The sequence below is a fragment of the Dipodomys spectabilis genome, unplaced genomic scaffold (genome assembly GCF_019054845.1).
Source record: "Dipodomys spectabilis isolate Male_0828 unplaced genomic scaffold, ASM1905484v1 ptg000036l, whole genome shotgun sequence".
Classification (NCBI taxonomy): domain Eukaryota; kingdom Metazoa; phylum Chordata; class Mammalia; order Rodentia; family Heteromyidae; genus Dipodomys; species Dipodomys spectabilis.
In genome coordinates this window covers 2,500,218-2,525,583 of record NW_024870713.1, presented here as the reverse complement: position 1 = coordinate 2,525,583, position 25,366 = coordinate 2,500,218, and the positions used below count along the sequence as shown (strand labels likewise).

At 45.2% G+C, this 25,366-nt stretch overlaps 1 protein-coding gene across 1 annotated transcript in view; it reads left to right on the top strand.

Annotated features, from left to right (window-relative positions):
- The window catches only part of Uck2 (uridine-cytidine kinase 2), a 68,431-nt gene that overhangs the window by 29,312 nt on the left and 13,753 nt on the right, over positions 1–25,366 (top strand). The window contains exons 2-3 of the mRNA XM_042677352.1: positions 22,420–22,579; positions 23,538–23,634. Coding sequence (XP_042533286.1) covers positions 22,420–22,579; positions 23,538–23,634 — 257 coding nt within the window. The remainder of the gene's footprint in view (positions 1–22,419; positions 22,580–23,537; positions 23,635–25,366) is intronic.

The following is a 25,366-nucleotide window of genomic DNA, read 5'->3' as shown; positions in this document are numbered from 1 at the left end:
GGTGTTGGCCAACTTTTTTCCCTTCCTGTTTGTGTTTTAATACTTATTTTTTTGTAGTGCTGGGGTCACACTCAGGGTCTTTGGTACCAAGTATTCTACCACCGAGTGATACACTCAGCTCTGTCTCTGTTTTAAACTATTCTACTTTTAAATAAATGAGAAGTTTTTTTTTTTTTTGCCAGTCCTAGGGCTTGAACTCAAGGCCTGCCTGGACTCTGTTCCCGAGCCCCTCTGTTCTCAAGGCTAGTACTCTACCACTTGAGCCACAGCTCTACTTCAGGGTTTTTTGTTGTTGTTTGTGTTTCAATTGGAGAATCTCATAGACTCATCAGATCTTAGCCTCCTGAGTATACCTGTGACTGGCAGAAAAGCATGTTCTTTATCCTTGAGATGACAGATCATAATAAACAGGATCCTACTGACTGGCTCTCTGCAGGACATTTTCAATAGTAGGGTTCCAGTATGCAGAGGGTAGTTGCAAACCTCTATCCTCATCTCCATCTGAATTTCCCTTTATTTTATAGCAAAGATGTTCTAAAATAAGGTGCTTATATATAGCAGCAGACCTTACATCCTTCATCTTGCTTCAGAGCAGTTTGCACAGTTGAACACATTTCAACAGGAACAGAACCTAGTGTGTTAGGAAGCAAAACTGTCTCAGTATATTCAGTCACTTCACAGCTACCCCCACCCCCTCCACCTCCACCCCCGCCCCCAGCGGCCTTGCAAGCTCTTGTCCTGCCACATGCCCTGTGAGGTGTGAGGTGTGCATTCCAGGGGTTCTGCGGGTGTCTAAATAGTGCAGGACATCAGTGCATTGTGTGAACCTTGCTTTGGGTAAACATCTGTTGGAAACTGTCTGTATTGGCGATGGCTTTTTTAGATACTGGTGCCATCTATGATGTGTAATGTGGAGATCTCAGGAGTGCTAATGAGTATGGATGGGGTCAAGGAGATTGTCACAGAGCCACCAAGGCTGTGTAGAGACTGGGAACTCTTTTTCCTTATCCTAGCCAGCATGGCACATTGGAGAGTTGCAGAGAAGAGAAGTTGAAAGTTGAAAGACTTAGCTTCTGTGTACCTTGGTATAAGTTGGTAATCTCAGTAGGTATATGTACACTTAAAAATTTTTTTTAGGTGCTGAACTCAGGGCTTGGGTTCTGTCCCTGAGCTTTTTGGCTCAAGGCTAGCACTTTACACTTGAGCCCTAGGTCTGCTTCTGGCTTTTTTAGTGGTTAATGGAGATGAGAATTTTGCAGACTTTTCTGCTGGGCTGCTTCAAACCTGATCCTTAGATTTCAGTCTCCTTGGTGGCTAGGATTATAGGCATGAACCACCACCAGTGCCTGGCATGGTAGTAATCATAGTAATCATATTGTATATGGTGTGTGTGTGTGTGTGTATGTGTGTGCGCACGCGTGTGCACACATTCACACACTGATCCTGGGACTTGAATTTAGGGCCTACGCACTGTCCCTAAGCACTTGTTGTTGCTGTTGGTTGTGGGTCTTGATCACAGGGCCTGGTGCTGCTCTCCTTGAGTTCTTTTGCTCAAAGCTAGTGCTCTACCACCTTCAGCCCCCAGTGCCACTTCTGGTTTTTAAGTGGTTAAAGAGTCTCATGGGGACTTTTCTGCCCTTGCTGGCTTGGAAGCACAATCCTCAGATCTGGTCTCCTGAGTAGCTAGGATTGTAGATGTGAGCCACCGCCACCCAGCTCCCTGAGCAATTTTGCTCAATAGTGCAGCAGCTCCACTTCCAGCTTCCTGTTAGTGGAAAAGAGTCCATAGAAAAGAATCTCACAGACTTTCCTCAGACTACTGATCTCAGCCTACTGAGTAGCTAGGATTACAGATGTGCACCACTGGTGCCTGGCTCATGTTTTTTCAATATACAATAAAAGCAAGGTCCACAGAAAAGTTCCCAAGCATCACAGCTAATCAGGCATAGCCAGTACTCGAGTCCAATTCCCTCCTAATTCTTGTTCCTGTGTAGCCGATCAGAGTCCATCAAGGCAGCAGGCAGTAAGTATAAGCTGTAAATACAACTTGAGTCATTAATTTATTTAGCCAGCCTTGAGTGCTCTGTTGTATCCCTAGTTCCTGGCATGCAAAGATGTGTGAGGCATCAGACCACTGATGTACCAATGACAAAGCAGAGCAGTAAGTGGCAAATACAGAATGCAGAGCCCTATGAGAACATGATGAAGAGGAAGAATTGCATGGGGCAGGGGAGGGGGAGGAAGTGGAGAAGGCAGACAACAGATGGTGGTGACTGAGCTGGGATTGGAAGGATGAGTTAGCCAGGATGATGGATGGGAGGTGGGTGCAAGCATGCTGCAGGGTGGCGTTTGAGAAGCAGTGTGTGCTCACACAGCATGGTAGGAATAGCAGTTTGCACCCAGTTTGACAGCTGGGTACCAAGCAGCAGTATTTGAATGATGCACCATTGTCCCTGCATACCCACCTACCATTCTTGGGCCCTGGCTGACATCTGATTGTCTTTCTGCTTCATCCTTATCCTGCCTTACTCCCTCCTTTTTACCGCCCCCCCCCCCCCCAGCTTCCTCCTTAAGCTGTCATTGTTGACTCACCCCACTAGGAGATCTGCTGGTGGATTGTGAGTGGATCACAGTCTACAATTGGTACACTGACATGGTGGGGGAGGTGAGCATGGAAGTGATGGAGAAAGCTTTGCTACTTCCAAAACTTAAAAGATTGAGGGTATATTAGGTATGTGGGCTGGGAAGAACCAGTGGCACTTACTGAGATGTCTAGCCACTGTGCAAGATGCGCATAGAGACAATGGTTCAAACTGAGTGGCTCACAACCTTAGTCCAAACTTCTCAGGAGGCTGAGATCTGAGGATCGCAGTTTGAAGCCAACCCAGGCAGGCAAGTCCACAAGACTATCTCCAGTTAACCAGTAAAAAAGCCAGAAGTGCAACTGTGGCTCACTGAATGCCAGCCTTGAGCAAAAAATGTAAGGAGCAGCACCCAGACCCTGAGTTTGAGCCCTAGTTCTGGTACAAATGTGCACATGGGCAGAGAGAGAGAAAGAGAGAAAGAGAGAGAGAGAGAGAGAGAAAGAGAGAGAGAGAGAGTTGTATTCTCTGCAGAAGAGAAGCTGGAGGCTCAGAGAGGCTAAACAACCTGCCTAAGTTTGCTTGGCTAGTGATTGATGGAACCTAGGATTCCTTTGTGGGTCTCTGCAGTTCTCCCTGCCCTATGCTGTCTGTGTAGTTAGGAGAGTCTGTTATGTTACTATTGCCCTGGAAGCTACACAGCATGGCTGTGGGTTCCCATCTGCCTCCTTGGCAGCCTTGCTTTTACAGCAGTGTAATTTGGTGACAGGTGAATAAGCAAGCTGCCAGCTGCTCTGATGGCCCTGGGAACTTGTCTTTGGAGAGATAGCCAAGTCCAGAAAGGTTATACCAGGCTTTGCAGTAAGAAGTGTCTGGACATGTCACAGATTCTGCTGAGCCAGCAACTTCTGCTTTACCTCCCATTTTGTAGAACTCTTGTGCTGACTCTGCTTGGTGCACTTGCTCCTTTCTGAGCCCAGGAAAGGCTCAATTGGAGAGGCAGAATGTTAGCAACTTCTCTCCGATGCTTTCAGGGATGTAGCTAGAGCCTCCCCCTCCCCCTTTTTTTTTCTTCTTAAAGTTGTAACTTTTCCTTCTTTTGCTCCAAGATGTCTGTCCTAGAATTCATATGTTAAGTATTCCCACTCATTACAGTTTTTTTTTTTTCAGATAAGTTTTCTAAGGGTAAGTGATCAAATACAAATACAATTACAAAATAATACAAGCACAAATACAGTTCTTAGAGACCCTTTTTGCAAGGAAGGGGATGCACGGCTGCTGAAGGTGATAGGGTCATGGTTCTGTTCTATATATTCATCATTCCAAGACCTCCAGGTCCTGTCTTATTAGTAGTAAATAGTGGAGCTGCAAACTACAAATCAGATTCTCTAGATTGGCACCTGCTGGGTGGCATCTGCTAGGATTTTTTTTTTCCCCCTCCAGACCTGGGGTTTGAACTCAGGGCCTGGGCTCTGTCCCTGAGCTTCATTTGCTCAAAGCTAGCACTTTACCACTTGAGTCATAGCACCACTTTTGGCTGCTGCTCTTCTTCCTCCTCTTCCTCTTCCTCCTCCTCCTCCTCCACCCCCCCCCCCCCCCACCTGAGCTTCTTTTTACTCAAAGCTAGTACTCTACCAATTGAACCACAGCGCCACTTCTGGCTTTTTCTGTGTATGTGGTACTGAAGAATCGAACCCAGGGCTTCATGCATGCTAGGCAAGCACTCTACTACTAAGCCACATTCCCAGCCCTGGGGTTGCCATTTTTATGGCTACATGTCTAACATCTGTGTGTGTTGAAGAATTAAAAACAGATGAACAAGTTCACAGTTGCAACATTTACAACAAAGTTAAATCCACACAAAGAGGCCACATTTTCTCAGTGTACTTTAAAATTTTCAGACACAACTATAGCATTTGTGCCAGCCCTTCACTCTCTGGCAGGGGAGGCTTCTGGCATTCCTCTGGGTAAGCACCCCTCTAGTCTGGAGTCCTCATCTCCCTCCATTGTTAGAGACCCACTCTCTGTTTATGGCTGCTCTTGGGCTCATATCCCTCAACCTTCCTTGCATTTGAGACCTAAATAAATACCCTATCCATGCGATTTTTCTCAAACCTGGGAAGATGGCCCTTGCTTTTACTTTGGATGCTACCCTTCTCCCTGCTAACCCTCCATGTACCTCCTAGCTGGTTTCTTGCCCCAAACCAAGCATGCACCATTAGGTCATCAAAGTCTCTGGAAAGCGAAACCCTTTCCTGCTATGGAGTGTGAGTGTCTTCATGCTGTATTACAAACAGTAGAAAATCAAAGTCACTGTGGCCAGAGGAGTGGGGCCAGGTCAGTGCTGTGTGCTGAGAATTGCCACAGGATATTGGCTGGTTCAGCCTTGAGAAGTGAGGCAGTAGTAGCTGATGGGCACAGAGAGGACTAGAGTTTGGTGTTAAAAATCTCCCTGTAGAGGCTCACGCCTATAATCCTAGCTACTTAGGAGGCTGAGATCTGAGGATTGCGGTACAAAGCCAGTCCAGGCAGAAAAGTTCACGAGACTCTTACCTCCAATTAACCACCAGAAAACTGGAAGTGGTGTTGTGGCTCAAGTGGTAGAGCGCTCGCTTTGAGCTGAAGAGCTCAAGGACAGTGTCCGGGCCCAAAGTTCAAGCCCTATGACTACTACCAACAACAAAAAATATCTCTGTAGAGTTCAACAGAAAATGTACTCACTACCTTACTTATGTAACTGTGCAGTCCCTCTGTACATCACCATGACAATAAAATTAAAATTAAAAAAAAATCTAGTCGGGTACTGGTGGCTCAGGCTTATAATCCTAGCTTCTCAGGAGGCTAAAATCTTAGGATCGCAGTTTAAAGCCAGTCCAGGCAGGAAAGTCCATGAGACTCTTATCTCCAATTAACCACAAGAAAGCCAGAAGTGGTGTTGTGGCTCAAGTGGTAGAGCACTTGCCTTGAGCTGAAGAGCTGAGGGATAGTGTTCAAGCCCCACAGTTCAAGCCCCACTACTGACAAAAAAAAAAAAAATCTCCCTGTATGCAACCTTGCTAGTGTTCAACAGTGGTTCATTCACATAGATCCCCCTTCTCAATTTCTACCCCCTCTCCCTCCTGCAGTCCTAGGGCTTGAACTCTGGGCCCGTGTGCCATCCCTGAGCTCCTTTAGCTCAAGTCTGCCTCTTAACCACTTGACCCAAGCCTCTACTTCCAGGTTTTTCTGTGATTAATTGGGGATAAAAGACTTTCCTGCCCAGGTTGGCTTTGAACTGTGATCCTCAGATTTTAGCCTCCTGTGTAGCAAGGATTATAGGTATGAGCCACCGGAGCCTGGCTTTTACATGGGCCCTTTTAACTGCCAGCCCTTAGGCAACTGAATCTTAGGAAGACATACCTTGTTTCCATAAGGAACGTTAGTGTATGTCTGATGTCAGTGTTTGTGACTTGTGACGTCTGTGCAGGTGGCCTCTGGCAACAGACTGCCTCTAGGTGCATTTAGTGGCAGCTCACAGGTCAGTGTCATTGCCCAATGACGTTAAGCATGACAACTAATCACGTAGTGTCTTCTCTGGATGCAAAGAGGTTCTCAAGTAATGTCACTGCACCTTCCTTTCACTTCCGCATTTGTAGCCTTTGAAATATGTCACAGAAGCATTTTAGATTTCTATGAGTAAACAGAAGAAATAGGATTTCCCTGTGTAGAAAAATAATGCTTCAGGATGTTAGTAGGCATTTGACTGTGTAAAAATCCTTTTTACTGCCTGGATGGGGAGTATAGGAGATACGTAATTACGTAGGAAACTTAGGGCCAGAAAAGAGACCCACAGGGCTATTGTGATGGCCTCTCAGAAGACACTGTCCTCTCTGGGACCAAGGCCCATCCAAATTTACTTTAACGGGTTATTTAGGCCCTTGGGGCTTATATCTGGGAACACTGAAAGTAGGCAGGGTGGGAGAGGGGTTGGGAGCAGAGAAGTCCAGTGGAAGGTGGCAACAGTGTTTGTTGAATAAGCCATGTAGGCCCTCTGCTGTCACGGCATGCAGAAAAGAAAAGAAAAAAATTTAGATTTTGCTCCATCTGCAGGCATCAGCAGTTTTAATGTTCCTTCTTAAATCTTACATTTTTGATGTACAGCAGTTTTGTTTTCACCAGCACTTTGAGGTAAATTGGCGTTAGAAATCATTATCATGCTTATGGCTGGGATGTAGCTCAGTGGTAGAATACTTGCTAGCAGGCTCAGTGCCCTGGTGTCCTTGTAGCATTGAGGGGTGGGGGGGTAGTTATGCTGGGAGCCTGATCTTGTTCTTTTGTGTAAGGGGAAAATGTGCTCCTCATCTACAGTGACTGAAGCAAATGGTCTTTTCAAGGCAAGGGTTACTTTTTTTTCTTTTTTTCTTTCTGGTACTGAGGCTTGAACTCAAACTCGGGGTTCGTATGCTATCCTTAGCCTTTTCATTCAAGGCTAGTGCTCTATACCATTTGAGCCACAATTCTGTTTCCAGCTTTAATTTATATTGCATGCCCGTGTACATACATACATAGAACTTTTTTCTTTGTAAAATTGAGATTTTATGTAGTTACCCTTCAGTAATGGAAGCTTAGTTTTTAAGGTATTTGTGAGTGAGTGAGTTGAGTTGTATATTAAGAAAGGGCTTAGAGAATAAGACCTCCCCTTATTGTGGTTTCAAATATGATTTAGTACACAGAACTGGAAGACACACCTGGGTTTTAGTAGTTGTACCTGAGAAGTGTCACTTAGGTCCCATACACTTCTTATAGAGGGCTTGACTCTGCTATGGGTGTCCAAAGATTTGCAAGGTAAGTCCTTGCCCTTGGTGAGAGGCGGAGGGATGAGACCAGTTAGATCCATGGCATTAATTAATAAGTATCCTTACATTGTTCATAGCCATCATGACCCTCCATCTCCAGAAAGAAATGGAAAGAAGAGGCTTAGCTGCTGCTCAGCAGTTACTGAGCTGCAGTATCTGGCAATCAGGGTTCTGCTTGATGATGTGGGAGGAAGAGATTCATGACCTCTTTCCATTATGTATAGGCAGCACTGGACAGTGAGCTTCCCCAGGGAATGCTGCAAGAAGTATTGCAGGGAAGGAAAAGGAGGAGAAGATTGTCCAGGGGAGATTGGGTCAAAGAGTACTTACAGTGCTGCTTGATTTTGTGTCTTGAGCTATACATACTATTTCATAGAACATTTGTCAGGACAGAAATTTCCATTTGGTCTTAGTGTAGTGTCTTTGTGTGTGTGTGTGTGTATATGTGTGTGTGTGTGTGTGTGTCTGTCTTTGTGTGTGTGTGTGTGGTGGTTTCCAGTGCTTTGTGGCATTTTGTGTGTGTGTGCATACACTTTAGGTATTTGTTGTGGCAGGGAGAGACTTACACTATTTAACAGGAGACCCTTCATGGGGTGGTGATGCAACCATGTATTTTAAAGAAAAATAGCATTGTGGAGGACCATACAAACTGCAGGTTTCTCCTCATCAAGTGGACCTCAAAGCTTCCTTTCTTAGCATATGGGCAGCTGTGATACAGGGTTGAGAGCAGAGCCCGTTGTGTCTTTCCTGATGAGTTCCAGAGGAACACAGCTGCAGGTCTTTCTGTGCCTCTTTGTATATGCACAGGAAGTTCCTTACAACCTCATTTCCTTTCAGTTACTTGCCTTCTGTTCTCCTTGGGTGTTTGGCCTATCTTTAAGTGGGCTCAGGAAACTCCTGGATTGGTGCCCTCTTGTGGTCCTCCTGGGATCTATTTGCAATCCTGGGAGTTGAAGGGAAAGGGAGAATAAGAGAACCACACGAGAATAAAGAAAGGGGTCTGAGTGGTAGAGTGCTGATCTTGAGCAAAAGAAGCTCAGGGACAGTGCTCAGGTCCCAGGACTGGCAAAAAAGAAATGAATAAAGAAGGTGGGAAACCAAGAAAAAAAAGTAGGGAAACTTTATCCTTCGGAGAAGAATTGTTTCAAAATATAACTTGATAGACAACACAAGATGAATCTGACCACATCAACAAAAATTTCTTTTGCAAGCATTTCTTTAAAATAAAAAGGCAAATGAACTATGGAACTTGTGGGCAGGGATGGGAAAGGGGAACTGGAGCAAAGTGAAAGAAAGGGTGACATTGTCCAGAAAAGAAATTTATTTATTACCTGACTTATGAAATGGTGACCTCTGTACAACACCTTAATAACAAAATTACATTTAAAAATAAATAAAGCCGGGCGCCAGTGGCTCACGCCTGTAATCCTAGCTACTCAGGAGGCTGAGATCTGAGGATCTCGGTTCAAAGCCAGGCCGGGCAGGAAAGTCCGTGAAACTCTTATCTCCAATAAACCACCAGAAAACCCGAAGTGGCGCCGGGGCTTAAGTAGTAGGGTGTTAGCCTTGAGCTGAAGAGCTGAGGGACAGCACTCAGGCCCAGAGTTCAAGGCCCATGACTGACAAAAAATAAAAATAAATAAAATAAAATAAATAAAAATAAAAAGACAGCCGGGTGCTGGTGGCTTTCGTACTTGCTATCTTAGTGCAGGGATAGCATCTAGGCCCTAGGATCTATATTTCCCCCTCCCCCACCAAAGACAGTTAATTGGAAAGAATTTGATCTAAGTGACAGCCAGTTTTCTTAATAATAAAGAGCATTTATAAGCCAATAAGAACCACCCCCCACACACACAACATCAGTGATGATAGAGCATCAACAAATTAGTTGCAGGAAAAAAAGGTCCTTTTAGGTAAAACTCTCTGCCCTCTCTTAAAATAGGTAGACAAATTAATTAAAAAATTTAGATATTAAGAGTATGGGTGGGGCTGGGAATGTGGCTTAGTGGTAGAGTGCTTACCTAGCATGCATGAAGCCCTGGGTTTGATTCCTCAGTACCACATAAACAGAAAAAGCCAGATGTTTCTCTGTGGCTCAAGCAGAGTGCTAGCCTTTAGCACAGAGGCTCAGGGACAGAGCCCAGGCCCAGCAAATAAAATGAGTATGGGTAAATAGTGTATGTAAATAGTAGTTGTAAAGAGCCTATTTTAAAAAAAAATTTTACTTTGTTGTTTTCAATACAGTGGGGTTAGCTTTACATAAAACAGGTATACAGTACATTTCCTTTTGCAGAGTGTCATCTGTTTCCTCATTCTCTCCTATTCTCTTCCCTTCCTCCCCCCTCCACCCACGAGTTGCGTAGTTCACTTTCACCAATGACTACTGCAGCCAGTGTGCTCCACTGCTGAACAAGCCTATCTTTTTTTTTTTTTGCCAGTCCAGGGCTTGAACTGAGATCCTAGGCACTGTTCCTTGAGCTCTTTTTGCTCAAGGTTAGCACTCTACCACTTGAGCCACTAATGCTACTTCTGGCTTTTTCTGTTTATTTGGTACAGAGGAATCGAGGGTTTCATGCATGCTAGGCAAACACTCTGCCACTAAGGGACCTTCCCAGCCTGAGCCTATCTCTTAATAGATGGAAATGCTTTGCTGTAACAAATCTAGTAGAAATTTTATAATTTTATAATTGTATACCCAAAGTTCTAAGAAAAAGGTTAGATACCATTTAGGTGTCCATCAATTGAGGACTATCTAGCTATAGTTTTTTTTATTCAGTAGAACTGTGATGAAGCTCTTTTTTGTTTATTCTTTTTTTGGAAAGATAGAAACAGGTGATTTGGGGGCTTGGAAGTTGGCTCAGTGGTAGAGCGCTTGCCTTGCATGCATGAGGTCCTGGGTTGGATTCCTCAGCACCACATAAGCAGAATAAAGCTGGAAGTGGCTCTATAGCTCAAGTGATAGGGTGCTAGCCTTGAGCTGAAGAGCTGAGGGACAGCGCCCAGGCCCAGAGCTCAGGCCCCACAACCAACCAAAAAAAAAGAAAAAGAAAAGAAAAGGGTGATTTATTAATAAAACAAAGCCTAAATAAGTGTTTGGGTAAAAGCTACCCGTTCCTGCCTAAGGCAGGGCCATGCTATTTAGTCAAGGCTGGCCTCAAGCTCTTCTTTTTCTGCCTCTTGAGTTCTGGACTTCATTATACCTGCCTAGAAGGCAGATTTAGATGTTTCCCCTTGCCCATGTTGTGCCTGTTCTTAGGATTTAATTCATGACCTTCATTTGGTCTACCCCTGAGCTATACCCACAGCTTAAGGTCTTGGTCTTCACTGGAACAGACTATATTTTCACTTTTGTCTTAGTGGCAATACTGTAATTTGAACTCAGATCCTTATTCTTGCTGGGCAAGTATTGTACTGCTAGAGCTACTTGCCCTTCTTTTTTCCACTTCAGTTTTCAGATAATGTCTCATGTTTTACCTTCTTATGCCTCCCTCATATCTGGGACCATAGGTTTATGAATGACATTGCCCCTTACCTTGGTATGTTATTTTAATTGTGTAGTATGGATCACTGGGCTGATAGTATGGTTTTGTGCAGTCTTAAACATGTGAAGAAATCAGAGCTTGATTCATTATGATGGTTCCAAGCGAGTAACATTTTATTTTATTTTTAATTTTTTTTTTTTTGGGGTCCAGTCATGGGGCCTGAACTCTGGGCAGGGCCTGGGCACTGTCCCTCAGCTCTTCAACTCAAGGCTAGCGCTCTTCCACCTGAGCCACAGCGCCACTTCCGGCTCTTTTCTTTTTGCTTATGTGGTGCTGGGGAATCGAACCCAGGGCCTCATGCATACAAGGTAAGCGCTCTACCACTGAGGCACCTTCCCAGCCCCCGAGTAACATTTTAGCCATTAACATGACTTTTGTAGGATGGACACCATCACTCTGAATTTACTGGAAGGATATTCACCTTCCAAGAGGCAGCTTACAAAAGATAATCTTTTTTTTTGGTCCTGGGTCTGAACTCTGGGCCTGAGCGCTGTCCCTCAGCTCTCCAGCTCAAAGCTAGTGCTCTACCACTTGAGCCACAGCACCACTTCCTGCCATTTCTGCTTGTGTGGTGCTGAGGAATCGAGCCCAGGGCCTCATTGCATGCAAGGCAAGCACTCTACCACTAAGCCACCTTCCCAGCCCCACAAGAGATATCTTTAGGGATTAAGCCAGGTCTTTTGTACCTACTCTGATTCTAAAGGAACCCATGTTTTGATTAGACCACATGGTAGGTGGTAGTTGGCCCTGAGTTTCATATCTGTCTTGCTCCCTAAAAATTAATGTTGCCAGCCGGGTACCAGTGACTCAAATCTGTAATCCTACCTATTCAGGAAGCTGAGATCTGAGGATTGTGGGTTGAAGCCAGCCTGAATGGGAAAGTCTGTGAGACTCTTACCTCCTATTAACCACGTAAGCCTAAAAAAGCCAGAAGTGGCTCAAGTGGTAGAATGCTAGCCTTGCGCAAAAACATTCAGGGACAACATCCAGGCCCTGAATTCAAGCCCCAAGTGTATGGGCACTTCCCTAGTTTGACAGACTAATGATTGCTTCTCTGAAGATCCAAATCCAGAACCCTCCTAGATCTGGAAGCAAGTATGTAGCCACCAAGGAACTAGATTCAGTCTAGTGCTCAGTGGTTGTGTTTAGTGTGTGTAGTAATTATTAACCAGGATATTTACTTGATATTATAGAAACATTTGTATTCCATAAAGGAACAGTTTACTATTAGAGCAAACAGAAACACCAGGAAAAGTTCTGCAAGGAAAGATGATGAAATGCAATGACGGGACTCTGATACTTATCTAGAGGGAGAGCAAGGCTGACTATGAAAGGAGTGGACATAAATAGCATTTGAAGGTGGTATGCATATTCTCTCCTATTCATAAAAAAGAAATTGAACTCACTCATTAAAAACCCGGCAAAACTCTGTGTGTGTGTGTGTGTGTGTGTGTGTGTGTGTGTGTGAGTGTGTGTGTGTGTGTGTCTGTGTGTGTGTGTGTGCGTGTGTGTGTGAGTGTGTGTGAGTGTGTGTGTGTGTCTGTGTGTGTGTGTGAGTGTGTGTGTGTGTCTGTGTGTGTGTGTGCGTGTGTGTGTGTGTGTGTGTGTTGGTACTGGAGCCTGACCTCAGAGGGTGTGTGTGTGTGTGTGTGTGTGAGTGTGTGTGAGTGTGTGTGTGTGTGTGAGTGTGAGTGTGCGTGTGTGAGTGAGTGTGTGTGAGTGTGCGTGTGTGAGTGTGTGTGAGTGTGTGTGTGTGTGTGTGTGTGTTGGTACTGGAGCCTGACCTCAGAGGGTGTGTGTGTGTGTGTGTGTGTGTGTGTGTGTTGGTACTGGAGCCTGACCTCAGAGGGTGTGTGTGTGTGTGTGTGTGTGTGTGTGTGTGTATCTTGAACTCAAAGTCTTTGTACCTGCATAACTTTTTCACTCCCTTAGCTTATTTACTCAAGACTGGCATGTTGCCACTTCTTTTCTTTTTTGCCTGTTTGGGACTTGAACTCAGGGCCTGGGTACTGTCTCTGAGCTTCTTTTGCTCAAGGCTAGCACTCTTCTAAGTGAGCCACCATGCTACTTTCGGCTATTTCTGTTCATGTGGCATTGAACCCACTGTTTCTTCATGTTAGGGCCAAGCACTCTGCCACTAAGCCACATTCCCAGCCCATGCTGCTACTTGAACCACACCACTTCTGGCTTTGGCTGGTTAATTGGAGATAGAATCTCTTGAATTTGTCTGTACTAGGCCTAGCCTCAAGCCTCAGTTCTCAGATCTCAGCTTCCTGAGTAGCTAGTAGATTACAGGCAATGGTGCCTGCCATGTAATCATTCTGTGCCCACTGTTGTAGAACTATACAGTCAAGTTTCACTGCATAAATGCACCTGTATTACTCATCCTTTCCACATGACCCCTAGCAGCCTCTGATCTTTTTCTTTCCATATTTTGCCTTTTTCAAAATGTGAGTCAATTTTTCCAAGAGGTATGAGGTGAGTTCACCTGGATTCCTGGCACAGGCTCCATCCCCTCCTCACTGCTCTCTACCTGGTATGAGGTGCAGGTGCCCGCAGAGGACTAACAGGACATTTGGCAAACACTTCTGGGTGACGAGTTTGATTTCTGGTCTTCTACTGCTTGAAACTGAAATAGGCTTCGTACAGTAAAGCACTAGAAGTGCTAAGGCCACGTATTCCGTTTGGAAAGATTTTGCAGAGGCCCCACCAGCCTACGGAGCATCTTCTTTTCTACTCACTCATGGCCTGCTTTTTATTAGCATATGTTGTTTAAAATAATGGGCTTCAGCTGGGCACGAGTGGCTCACACCTACAATCCTGCTCCCTCAGGAGGCTAGGGTCTGAGAAGTGTATGCCTGTATCACTCTGTACTTGCACCACTCAGGGATACCAGAGAAGGGGTCTTAGGAACCTTTTTGTACAAGATAGCCTCAAATTGGGATCCTTTCAATCTCAAATTAACTAGGATTGTAAGTGTAAGTCACTAGGGCCTGACTACAGTTTTCCATTTTGACCAGTTTTTTGTTCAGAATTTCCCCCTTCATATGTACCATGCTTGACTAAGTAATAGTTGTGGTATTTTCACCAGCCTGTGTCTTACTGTCTTTTAGGGTTAGTCAGGACTCCTCAGCCATCACTGGTGGGAGCTTGTTATGTAGTCAAGATGGGGGTGGGGGTGGGGTGGAGGAATGCTGTACTGCTTACCGTACTGCTTTCTGAACAAGGTTTGCCAGTTTGTAGCCCAGTGGCCTAGGGTGAGTGTAGCAGTTTCAACACTGTCTGCTCATTTCTCTCCCAGGGAAATATCAGGGCTTACCCGCTTCCCAGTGTACCAATCCTAGGCCCTTTAAGCATGTGCTTGGTCAGGCTTTCTTACCAGATGACGAATTGTATGGAATCAGAAGTAACTTATTTTTCTCTCTTCCTAGTATTTATCAGAAATACTACCATCTAAAGAGTCCCAGCCAGCACTTTGTGGCACCTGTAATGGGCTGGTTAGAGTTGTAGTTCTGCTGAAAGTTTCCCCCCTGTGCCAGATTTACACATGTCACAGGCAGGACACCCTGCACATAGGGGCCCATGGTTCTCAGAAGCCAGGCCCTTTCCATCGGCAGCCAGTGTAGTGGTTAAGAGGGTGCAGCCTCAAGGCAGCATGTTGGGGCTTGCAGACAGGCTCAGCTGTTTTCCAAATGTGGGATCTTCAGCCAAGTCACTTTATCTGCCTCTGACTCAGTTTCCTGTTATGCAAGATAGGGCCAGTAATACCCACATCACTGGTTTGAATTGGCTCTGTACCTGCAGGTTCCATACCCCATGTTTTTAACCAGCCTGGTTGCAAATGTTTCTAAAAGATCGCATCTTTACTGAACACATCCAGACCTTTCCCTTGTCAATATTCCACCAACAATACAATATAAAAACTATTTGTACAGCATTTGCCTTGTATTAGCTATTAGAAGTAACCTTGAGCGGATGGATGTAGGCTGTATGTGAATATTATCCCCTCCCCCCCCTTTTTTTTTTGGGTCCGGTCGTAGGGCCTGAACTCTGGGCCTGGGCACTGTCTCTCAGCTCTTCAGCTCAAGGCTAGCACTCTACCACTTGAGCCACAGCGCCACTTCTGGCTTTTTTGTTTTTTCTGCTTATGTGGTCCCTGAGGAATCGAACCCAGGGCCTCATGCATGCATGCAAGGCAAGTGCTCTACCACTTGAGCCACATGTCACTTCTGGCTGTTTTTTTTTTTTTGGTCGGGTCGTGGGGCCTGAACTCTGGGCCTGTGCGCTGCTCTTCAGCTCAAGGCTAGCGCTCTACCACTTGAGCCACAGTGCCACTTCTGGCTTTTTTCCCCCCTGCTTATGTGGTGCTGAGGAATTGAATGCAGGGCCTCATGAATGCAAGGTCAAGTGCTCCACCACTGAGCCACCTTCCCAGCCCCACTTCTGGCTTTTTGTGAGTAGTTTATTTGGAGATAAAAGTCTCATGGACTTCCTTGTGGCTGGCTTCGAACTGTGATCCTTAGATCTCAGCTGCCTGAGTAACTAGGATTACAGGTGTGAGCCACTGGCGGTCAGCTTAATTTCTTTTAATAAGTAGTACTGTGTTTGGGGCCTGTGCTTGCTAGGCAAGCTCTCTACTACCTAAGTCATGGCCCCAAGGAAACTAGTTTAATTTTATATGCTTGCGATTGTAAAGAGAGCAGAGCCAAACATTATTTTATGAACTCAGATTGTGAATTGTGACACATATTTTCTATCAAAGGGCCTGATGAATTGGGTTAATTGTAAAGCCTGGGAACATATTTGTTCATCAGAATTTCTTTCAGATGTGGTCCAACACCGGAGCACTTCTATGTGGAATACCTGTGAATCACACACATAGAGATCAGGGACTAAAATGGGAGCTCCAATGTGAGGAGTTGTTCACTCGTAGTCATTTCCTAGGGACTGTTTCCAACGTGAGGGCCTTATCTTCAGCATAGTAGGTGCAAAAGGAGTGGATAACGCTATGTAACTGTTCTGACACCTGGGTAAACTTAAAGAGGCTGATGGGTGATAGGGACATGCCCAGTGGCCTGGGAACATTGGTCTAGGCAGATGCTCCTAACTCTACCTTTGAACACTCTTGGACATGATGGCTTATTTCTCGAAATACTTGTGGCTTCTGTGGTGAAGGCAGTTTCTCTGATAAGATCTGAAGGGTTTTCCTAACCTTCAAGGGAACATTCACACTGAGTCTCACTGATGTATGCTGATTGTGTGGGCGTGGACTTAGGTATCAGGATCATTCACTTCGAAAGTGATAGAAAAACCTCAGATACCAGGGTGGAAACAAGAAATGTTGCCCACAGGTGTGCCATGTAATTCATGAATGAAAATAATATTTCTCAGCATTTTGGAGGCTGGAAGTCCAAGGTGATGGCATTGATGTCTGTGGAGGGCCGCTTTGCTTCCAAGATGGTGCCCAGGTCTGCCTCCTCTGGGAGAATAAGCTTGTGAATAAAATTTAGCTGTAGGGGCCCAAGAGGAAACCACAGGGCTTATCACCAGGCTCCACCTGGTTTGAACACACAAAAACTGGTGGGCATATTTGTATCTTAGCGCTCACTCTCATTCCTCTCAGCCTGATCTTGGTTATGTGGAAGTCGTCTCTTCCATCTTTAGATGCTACAAAGCGGCAACTTGAGCATCCTACTCTTATTACTCCAGTAATAAGAAAGAGGGACAGTTAGTTTATTTAAGGAGATTCCAGGAAGCTGCCACTTCCTAACTTTGGCTTAGACTTTAGCATGGTCACAAAGATGCTGCAAGGGAGGCTGAGTAAAGTCAGTTATTCACTGAAGCTCAGGATTGAGATTTAGGGTCCACCACCAGCCATTCTTATCATGTATCTCCTGTAGTTTTGTGTGGAATCCATGGAGAGTCAAAATGATCCTCAGACTCTAGGAGTTCTTAGGCTATTGGGTTGATCAGTGACTGCCTTCTGGTACTGGAGTTTAGTGAGTTTCTAGCTCAGATCTTTTGTACATGTGTTCATTTTGTATCTAGTAGAGTCTCCTCAGTAACACATGGATCTGGAGCCATCCACTCTCCTCATGGCCAATTTCAGGGGTACAATTTGAGCGATAACCTCAAATGTTGCTGCAGAATGGTTTGCTCTGGGGTGCAGCCCGCAGATTTAAACTTTATTCTTAGTTTCATCAGGGAAAACAACAGGCACTTTGATTTTCTAACACCTGTAAATTAGACTGAGACATGGGGGAGCAGTCCCTGTTCCCCGCTCCCTGAGAGGAGGGATGTAATATCTGGGGGTTGTGTGGTTTTCCCCGGGACTTAATGATAATTTACTTAATGACAATGGCAGGGAGAGCATTTCCTGTATAATGATGTCACTTGCTCACATTCCCTGAGCAAAGCATATGTGAAGCCAGGTGTCTGGTCTTCTGGTACTACTAGCTGGTGGGGTCAGTTGAATTCAGGGTAGATGTTCACTGATGTCTAAAGCCCATTGAAAAGAGTGTGTGTAGGGAAAGTGGTCAGTCAGTGGATCTCCCTAGGAGCTGACTGGCTCCTCTAAGCTTGGCTGAGCCATTGCTAGTTGCTCCTCTCTCTGGGAGCAGCTCAGCCAGAACATCACAGACAAACTAGGTGGGATTCTGGGATGTTGGGCAGCATGGCTCTTGGTTTGGGATCTTCTTTGAGGCTGCTGATGAAACATGCCCCATTTCTCTGGGGGTGCAGCCTTGTACCCCTCGCCAGGGCAGATACTTGAGTCAGTCAGCCTTGGGCCCTGTTGAAGCTCCCAGCTAGTCATGGAGGTGGCACACAGGACTTGAGGCTGAGCGCTCCAGTGCTCTTCTTACAGTTTGACTCACCTGACAATACTGGGATCTGGCCAGAAGCAGATTCTGGAAGCCATGCTTACTAGAAATGAGGTAGCAGAGTGGAGCCTGGGATGTCAGAGCCATCTTCGTGTAAGGATGATTTTAGAGAAGAAGCCTTTCTAACATTGCAGGAACCTGTGTGGGTAGCTGCCCCCTTGGGAGCTGCCAGCTGGAGAGTTCTGTGAGATAATCTCAGGGCTCCCCAGGAGTCTCTGAGAAAAAGGAGTCTACTGTTGAGCACATCTGGCTTATTTGGCTCACAGCTACTGGCTTCTAACAGCTAGACTGTTTCAAAGATAACAAAAATTTCAACAACAATTCTTCTAAAAGATGAACTTTCAGCTTAAAAATATGTAAATCACTTGTCTCCTTTATTATAGCATTTTCATTTAAATGTTGACTAAATGCAAGGATGGGGGGGGGGGAATGTTTTCCTGCTGTCTCCCTTCCCCACCTTGGTTCTCTGGAAGTGGAGTACATTGATGGAGCACATGGTTGCCCACCCAGACCTGCTTCCACTCTGGAGTAGCAGAATTGTGCACCTGCAGTTTAGAAGAGCAGTAGTTTGAGACTTGGCTCTGTGGCTGAGTGAGTCATTTAGCGTGATTGATTCCCTAAGTGTCATTTACTCTCTAGGGGAGAAATAAATCTGCGTGATATCCCCCCCCCCCCCCCCCCCAATGTCCTGAGCTTGAACTCAGGGCCTGGATCTTGTACCTGAGTTTTTTCAGCCAGTGCTCTATCCCTTGAGCCCTTGGTTTTTGGGTTTTGGGGGGGTAAGTAATTGGAGAAAAGAGTCTCATGGATATGATCCTATTTGGGCTAGCTGGCTTTGAACTATAATTCTCAGAAATCAGCCTTCTGAGTAGGTAGGATTACAGGCACTGCCTTCAGGTGAAGGACACAAGCTCCCTGCTTGTTTTTTCTTTATGAGAAAAGGTCTCCCTGTGTAGCCCAGGCTGGTCTCAAACTTGCAAATTTCCTTCCTCTGCCTCCAGAGCAAAGAATTACAGGCACGCACCACGACAGTCTTTTTCTTTTTTTTTTTTGCTGGGTAGGGATGGATGGACTGGAGATCAAATTTACATTTTTAAGTAGTGTTAAATGTGGTCACATTCACACATTGTTGGACAACCCCATCTCTAGAACCTTTGTACCACATAAATGGTGTCCATTAAACGGATCCCCATGTTTCCTTCCCTCAGTCCCAGTCAGCCACCATCAAACTTAATCTCTATGAAGGTACTTCGTAAGTCTTAGCCCACCAAAAGCAATTGCATCCATCCCCCCCCCCCCCCCCTTTCTTTTCAGCTTTCTGTATGCTCACGGTTGTCACCTGTAGCTACTAGTGAGTTGTTTCATAAGGGAACAAGATAGTACCATCCTATCATTTCAAAGAGGGCGCAGGATTGGTGGAATGGAGAACACAAAGTGAAGGAGATAGAGATGTGCTTTAAGTAAGGCTTCCTCCCTCCCTCTCTCCCTTGCTCCCTTCCTTCCATGCTTCCTTCTGAATACAATTTAACCTTTATCTGGATATCTAAGGGCCCATTTACAACGTGAACCAAAAGGAAGGAAATAACCTTAACAATCTGTGTGTGTGTGTGTGTGTGTGTGTGTGTGTGTGTGTGTGTGTGTAGTGGTGTTATTTATCTCCTTAGACTGGATTTCTTCTGTCTGGGACTTGGTCATTTTGCCTTCAGGTTAAGGCCAAGATGGGGCAGGAGGACTGGGTGACAGCAGCAAGTCACTTTACCCTGGTTTTATCATCCTTGAAGCACTTGACATGGGCCAGTGTCAGTACTGATTGTTGTTGGGGGTGTGTCTGGAAGGAAAGGGTCACCAGCCAGGCCTTTGAGAACACTGAATGCAGACATAGACTTACTGACAATATCCGGATTTCACCCTTGATCAAGAATTACGTTAAGCTGGGCGCTGGTGGCTCACGCCTGTAATCCTAGCTACTCCGGAGGCTGAGATCTGAGGATCGCGGTTCAAAGCCAGCCCGAGCAGGAGAGACCGTGAGACTCCTATCTCCAATAAACCACCAGAAAACCGGAAGTGGCTCTGTAGCTCAAGTGGTAGAGCACTCGCCTTGAGCTGAAGAGCTCAGGGACAGTGCCCAGGCCCAGAGTTCAAGCCCCACGACCGACCAAAAAAAAAAGAATTACGTTAAATGCTTAACTTTCTGGAGTGTATTACTTATTACCTTCTTAGCTCAATTTCAGTAGCCACCGAACTACTGGCTGCTGTTCTGGTTTGTATCTGGGTTGAAAGATAAGATTATCATTAGAAAGCATAGCTTGGGGCTGGGAAGATGGCTCAGTGGTAGAGTGCTTGCCTTGCATGCATGAGGCCCTGGGTTCTATTCCTCAGCACCACATAAACAGAAAAAGCCAGAAGTGGTGCTGTGGCTGAAGTGGTAGACAGCGCTAGCCCTGAGCAAGAGCTGAGGGACAGTGCCTAGGCCCAGAGTTCAGGCCCCACAACCAACAACAACAACAAAAAAATTGTGTTGGGATTATTATTCATATAAAAACATTTAAAGAGTTTTAACAAACAAAAATATTTCAGCTAACTATATAGAAAATATACAACTAGCTACATTAATTCCTCTTTTTGTTTTGTTCTTTGGGCTTCTAGAAGGAATGCTGTGTACTAAAAGGCTACAGGTAAAGACTCTATGCTCCCACAACCATAGAGTATAAGAAATAGATGTTAATCTAGGAAAAGGAATTACAGGCGTATTGTCTGTAATTTTATAGAGCCTTTGGTTTTGCTGTAGTTTTTGTTGCTGTTTTACTTTTTCCCTTTTTGAGGCAGGATCATGCTGTTTTAGCTTGGGCCAGTCTTGAACTGGTGATCCTTCTTCCTCAGTCTCCTCAAATTGCTAGGACTACAGGCATGTACCACCATGCCTGGCACTTTTTGGTTTGAGGCAGAGTTGTGCGAGTTTCATTTTCCTATATGTGACTTTTTTTTATAGTAAACTTTCAGTCTCACAGTCCAAAATAATTTCAAATGGGTTAATATGTAAGTGGGTCATGAAAGCAAAAGATATAACAACTGTGAGGAAATGTTGTGCCTTGAAATATTCTTCCTTGGTTTTGGTTACAACTTGTGTAATAGAGAATATTATGTGAAACAGTTTAATTTGCATGGACCAGTATAGCAAGAATGACCAGTTTTTCTTAAGTACAAGCAAATCAAAGAACTTCATGTGAATTGTAACTTTAAAACAATTTTTGCCTATATTTAAAAAAATCAGTTGGTAAAGAAAACCCAATAATAGCAAGCTTTCTAAGTTTGATCTCCAAACTCTGTGAAAGATGCGAATTTTTCATCTCTTATAATTAGATCAAATTTTATAAGAAGCCTTGACATGTGGCTTCTAGAGTTTTTCTAATACATTTTTGAGTCATTTGTAAATGAAAAAAAAGAAATGAGTACATAAATACGCTGTCATCTCATTTTTTTGGGGGGGGGGGGGGTCCTGGGGCTTGAACTCAGGGCTGGGCACTGTCCCTGAGCTTCTTTTGCTCAAGGCTAGTGGTCTACCACTTGAGCCACAGCACCACTTCCAGCATTTTCTGTTTATGTGGTGCTGAGGAATAGAACCCAGGGCCTCATGCATGCAAGGCAAGCACTCTACCACTGAGCCACCTTCCCAGCCCCTATCATCTCATTCTTGTGTATTCCTTTTTCTTAAGTTTTCCTTTCATAAACTGTTTTTTTTTTTGGCAAGGGATCAGGGTGATATGTGGCTCCTTGCTCTGCTAGGATACCCTCACAGTTGCTTTAAATGTTAATGATGTTTGTGTCCTATGTCAGTCACTTCATACATAATGGTCCACATTTGTGAAAGAGCCCCAGTTTTCTGTATATAGACAGAGTGGAAATAACCAGGATGGAACCGCCATCTTGGCTTCCTCTAACTAGCTGCACTTTTAGCTATGCTTTCCAATTCTACTGATAGATGGGCCAGATTCTAGATGTCCCATGGATACATTCACCCTTTGTTTTTTGGAGTGTTGATGATGGAACCCCCTAACCTACAGTTCCAACCCTTGGTTTCTTTGAAACAGCATTTCCCCATGGAACTTACAGTGGCCTTGAACTAGCTTTGTAGGTTAACCTTGGACTTGCAATACTACCTCTGCCTCATGACCCCCTCCTGCCTCACAGTTAACTTCTTGCTCTTATGGCCCTTTGGTCCATTAGCCTAATATCAGCAGGACCCTGTTCCCGCTTTTTGGTGCCTTTTGTGTGTCTGCACCAGGGCACAGCAGAATGAGTAAGTGCACTATCCTTCTCAGTGGCTTTGGGGGAAGCTTTTATGGGAGTTGAGAGCAGCACAATTAAATGCTTTACCACCTTTTGGAGACAGGAGCATTCAGGAGTAGTAACTTGTGCTAAGCTGAACAGGATAAGGACTATTTATTGTGTTACAGCAGCCTATGAATGCTTCCTTCAGCCCTTGTCAGGGAGTGGGTACCACCTTAACAGCCCCAAATTTTCCTTTTCCCTCACTCGCTCCCCTTCTCTTATTCCCCAGTGTCTTCTTCTCTCCTTACAGTCTTCAGTTTGTGCAAAGATTGTACAGCTCCTGGGGCAGAATGAGGTGGACTATCGCCAAAAGCAAGTGGTCATCCTGAGCCAGGATAGCTTCTACCGTGTCCTCACTTCGGAGCAGAAGGCCAAAGCTCTGAAGGGCCAGTTCAACTTTGATCACCCCGGTGAGTGGGAAGTTGACTTTGTGTATGCATGTGTGCATGCGTGCATGCATGTGTATGCGTGCACACCTGTGAGCATATGTGTTGGGAGATGGAAGGGGTAGTGTGAATCTATTGGAATGCTATATAGTACTTGGCTTATTCAGTATTGTCAGTACAGAGGATGACCTATGGGAACTTGGAACTTGAGATGGACTAGCCCCAGGAGAGTGAGTGTGCACATACATGTACTTACACATGTACAGACATACACAAACACACACACTAATCTGTAGTAGCCTATCACCTCTCCTTGCCCTGTGTATAAGCTGGCTTGTGTGTGCTCAGCTCACAGACTGATCATCTTGAGATGTGGAGCTTAGTATGGCTGCCTAAATGAGTGTCTGACAGCCAGATCCATACAGTGTTCCTTCAGCTGGTTTGGGTTCCTTATTATTGTTGCCAACCCTTCATATTTTGGTTGCAAGGACTAGAGCTTGAACTTTGGGCTTAGCTTTTCACTCAGGGCTGGCACTCTACCATTTGAGTCACAGCTCTACTTGAGTCTTTTTGATGGTGAATTGGAGATAAGAGTCTCATAGCCTTTACTGCCCAGGGTGGCTTCAGATCTCAGCCTTCTGAACAGCTAGGCTTACAGACGTGAGCCACCAGCACACCGGGCATGTCCTCCCCTAGTTGTCAGCAACAGGTATTCTGGCTAACATGTGCCAGTCTAAGCCAACAGCTGAACTTAAAAGGAGGAGTTGGAATGTCAGGAGGAATTAATTTGTACATCCCATTTCAAGATCTAGGGAACATTTGTATTCTGCTTTGGGTAGAGATTGGTTTTGCAAGGTGGTGGGCAGTAAGCTGCTTTAGGATGTGATATGCTTATATCAAATACCGGTTTCTGGGATTGTCTTGTATGTGATCATAGGAAATATTAGTTGGGAAAACATTTACACAACCTAATTTTCTTCAGATGCCTTTGACAATGAACTCATCTTCAAAACACTCAAAGAAATCACGGAAGGGAAAACAGTCCAGATCCCTGTGTATGACTTTGTCTCCCATTCCAGGTAAGTTGATATGTGAACTGGCTGAGCTGGAGATGGATACTCATCTAATCCATAGCATCCCTCTTGTGTGCTTGTACCCCCATCTCCATCCTGGGCACTCAGGGCCTCGGTCCTGACCTGGTCCTGGGCTACCGCAGCTGTCCACAATGCAGTGTAGGTTGGGAGTTTGCACAAGGTGGTGAGATCATATAGGTTTTTTGGGGGGTTTTGCTTTGTTTTGTTTTTCCTGGAAAGGTCTGACCTTCCTGGAAAAGAAAGACCTATCTCATGGGCTGGGAAGGTGGCTCAGTGGTAGAATGCTTGCCTTGCATGCATGAGGCCCTGGGTTCAATTCCTCAGCACCACATAAGCAAAAAGAAAAAAAGCTGGAACTGGAGCTGTGGCTCAATTGGTAGAGTGCTAACCTTGAGCTGAAGAGCTGAGGGACAGCACCCAAGCCCAGAGTTCAGGCCCCACAACCGGACCACCCTCCCCCCCCCCCCCAAAAAAAAAAAAAAAAAAAGAAAAGAAAAGAAAAGAAAAAGACATATCTCAAAGTTCAATAAACTCTCCTGAAAACTTCCTGATGAAGATTAGAGATGAGGTTGAAGGTGAGGTGGTAATCTTGGTTAGGAATAGAGTAATGGCTAGACTTCTAGCTTGTCTTCCTTCCCAAGTGGGGAAAATGGGTTCCAACAGCATTTGATCTTGTTGGTCACACCCCCACGGGGCCTTGAGAACTGGGGACAGTTCTGTTCAGTATCCCATTAATATGGCACTACCCAGCCAGATGCTGAATTCCTAAATGGCCTATGACACATGTGTGGTTCTTCACGTAGTTTGGGTTTGTTGTGACTCCGGGAATGTGCTCCTCCCCCCCGCCTCCCCTAGTTCTGGGGCTTGAACTCAGGGCCAGGGCACTGTCCCCGAGCTTCTTTTGCTCAAGGCTAGCACTCTACCACTTTAGCCATAGCGCCACTTCTGGCCTTTTCTGTTTATGTGGTATTGAGGGACTGAACCCAGGGCTTCATGCATGCTAGGCAAGCACTTTACCACTAAGCTACATTCCCAGCCCTTCTGAGAGTGTTTTTAAGCTGGTAAGCCTTTGTGAAAGTTTCTCCAGTAGCATTCTCTGGTTCTATTCATTCTCTCTTGAGTTGAAAGTTTTTGAAGCAGGAAAATTTGATCTCACATGTCTCTTACCAGATATTCTTATAAGGCCAGTTTTTTTGTTTGTTTGTTTGTTTTTTTGTCGGTCATGGGGCTTGAACTCTGGGCCTGGGTGCTGTCTTTCAGCTCAAGGCGAGCGCTCTACCACTTGAGCTACAGTGCCACTTCCAGTTTTCTGGTGGTTTATTGGAGATAGGAGTCTCACGGTCTTTCCTGCCCGGGCTGGCTTTGAATCGCGATCCTCAGATCTCAGCCTCCTCAGTAGCTAGGATTACAGGCGTGAGTGAGCCACTGGCACCCAGCTTAAGGCCAGTTTTTTTTCTCCCTGTGGGCTCCTGCACATGTTTCAATTGTTCCTGAATGTAGTGTGCCCATGCTCTGTGCCTTTCTCATGAGCAGAGTATGACAGTGTGGAAAAGGTTACACCGGAAGAGAGAGTATCTCAGATGCATAATGGGGCTGCTTTGCTACCCAGCCCATCCCTTGCCAGTGTCTTCTGAAGCACATCACACAAGGGCCAGATCCTCCTGTGTGAGAGGTCCCAAACCCCTTATCTTCTGTGCCCATCTTTTACTGAATTACA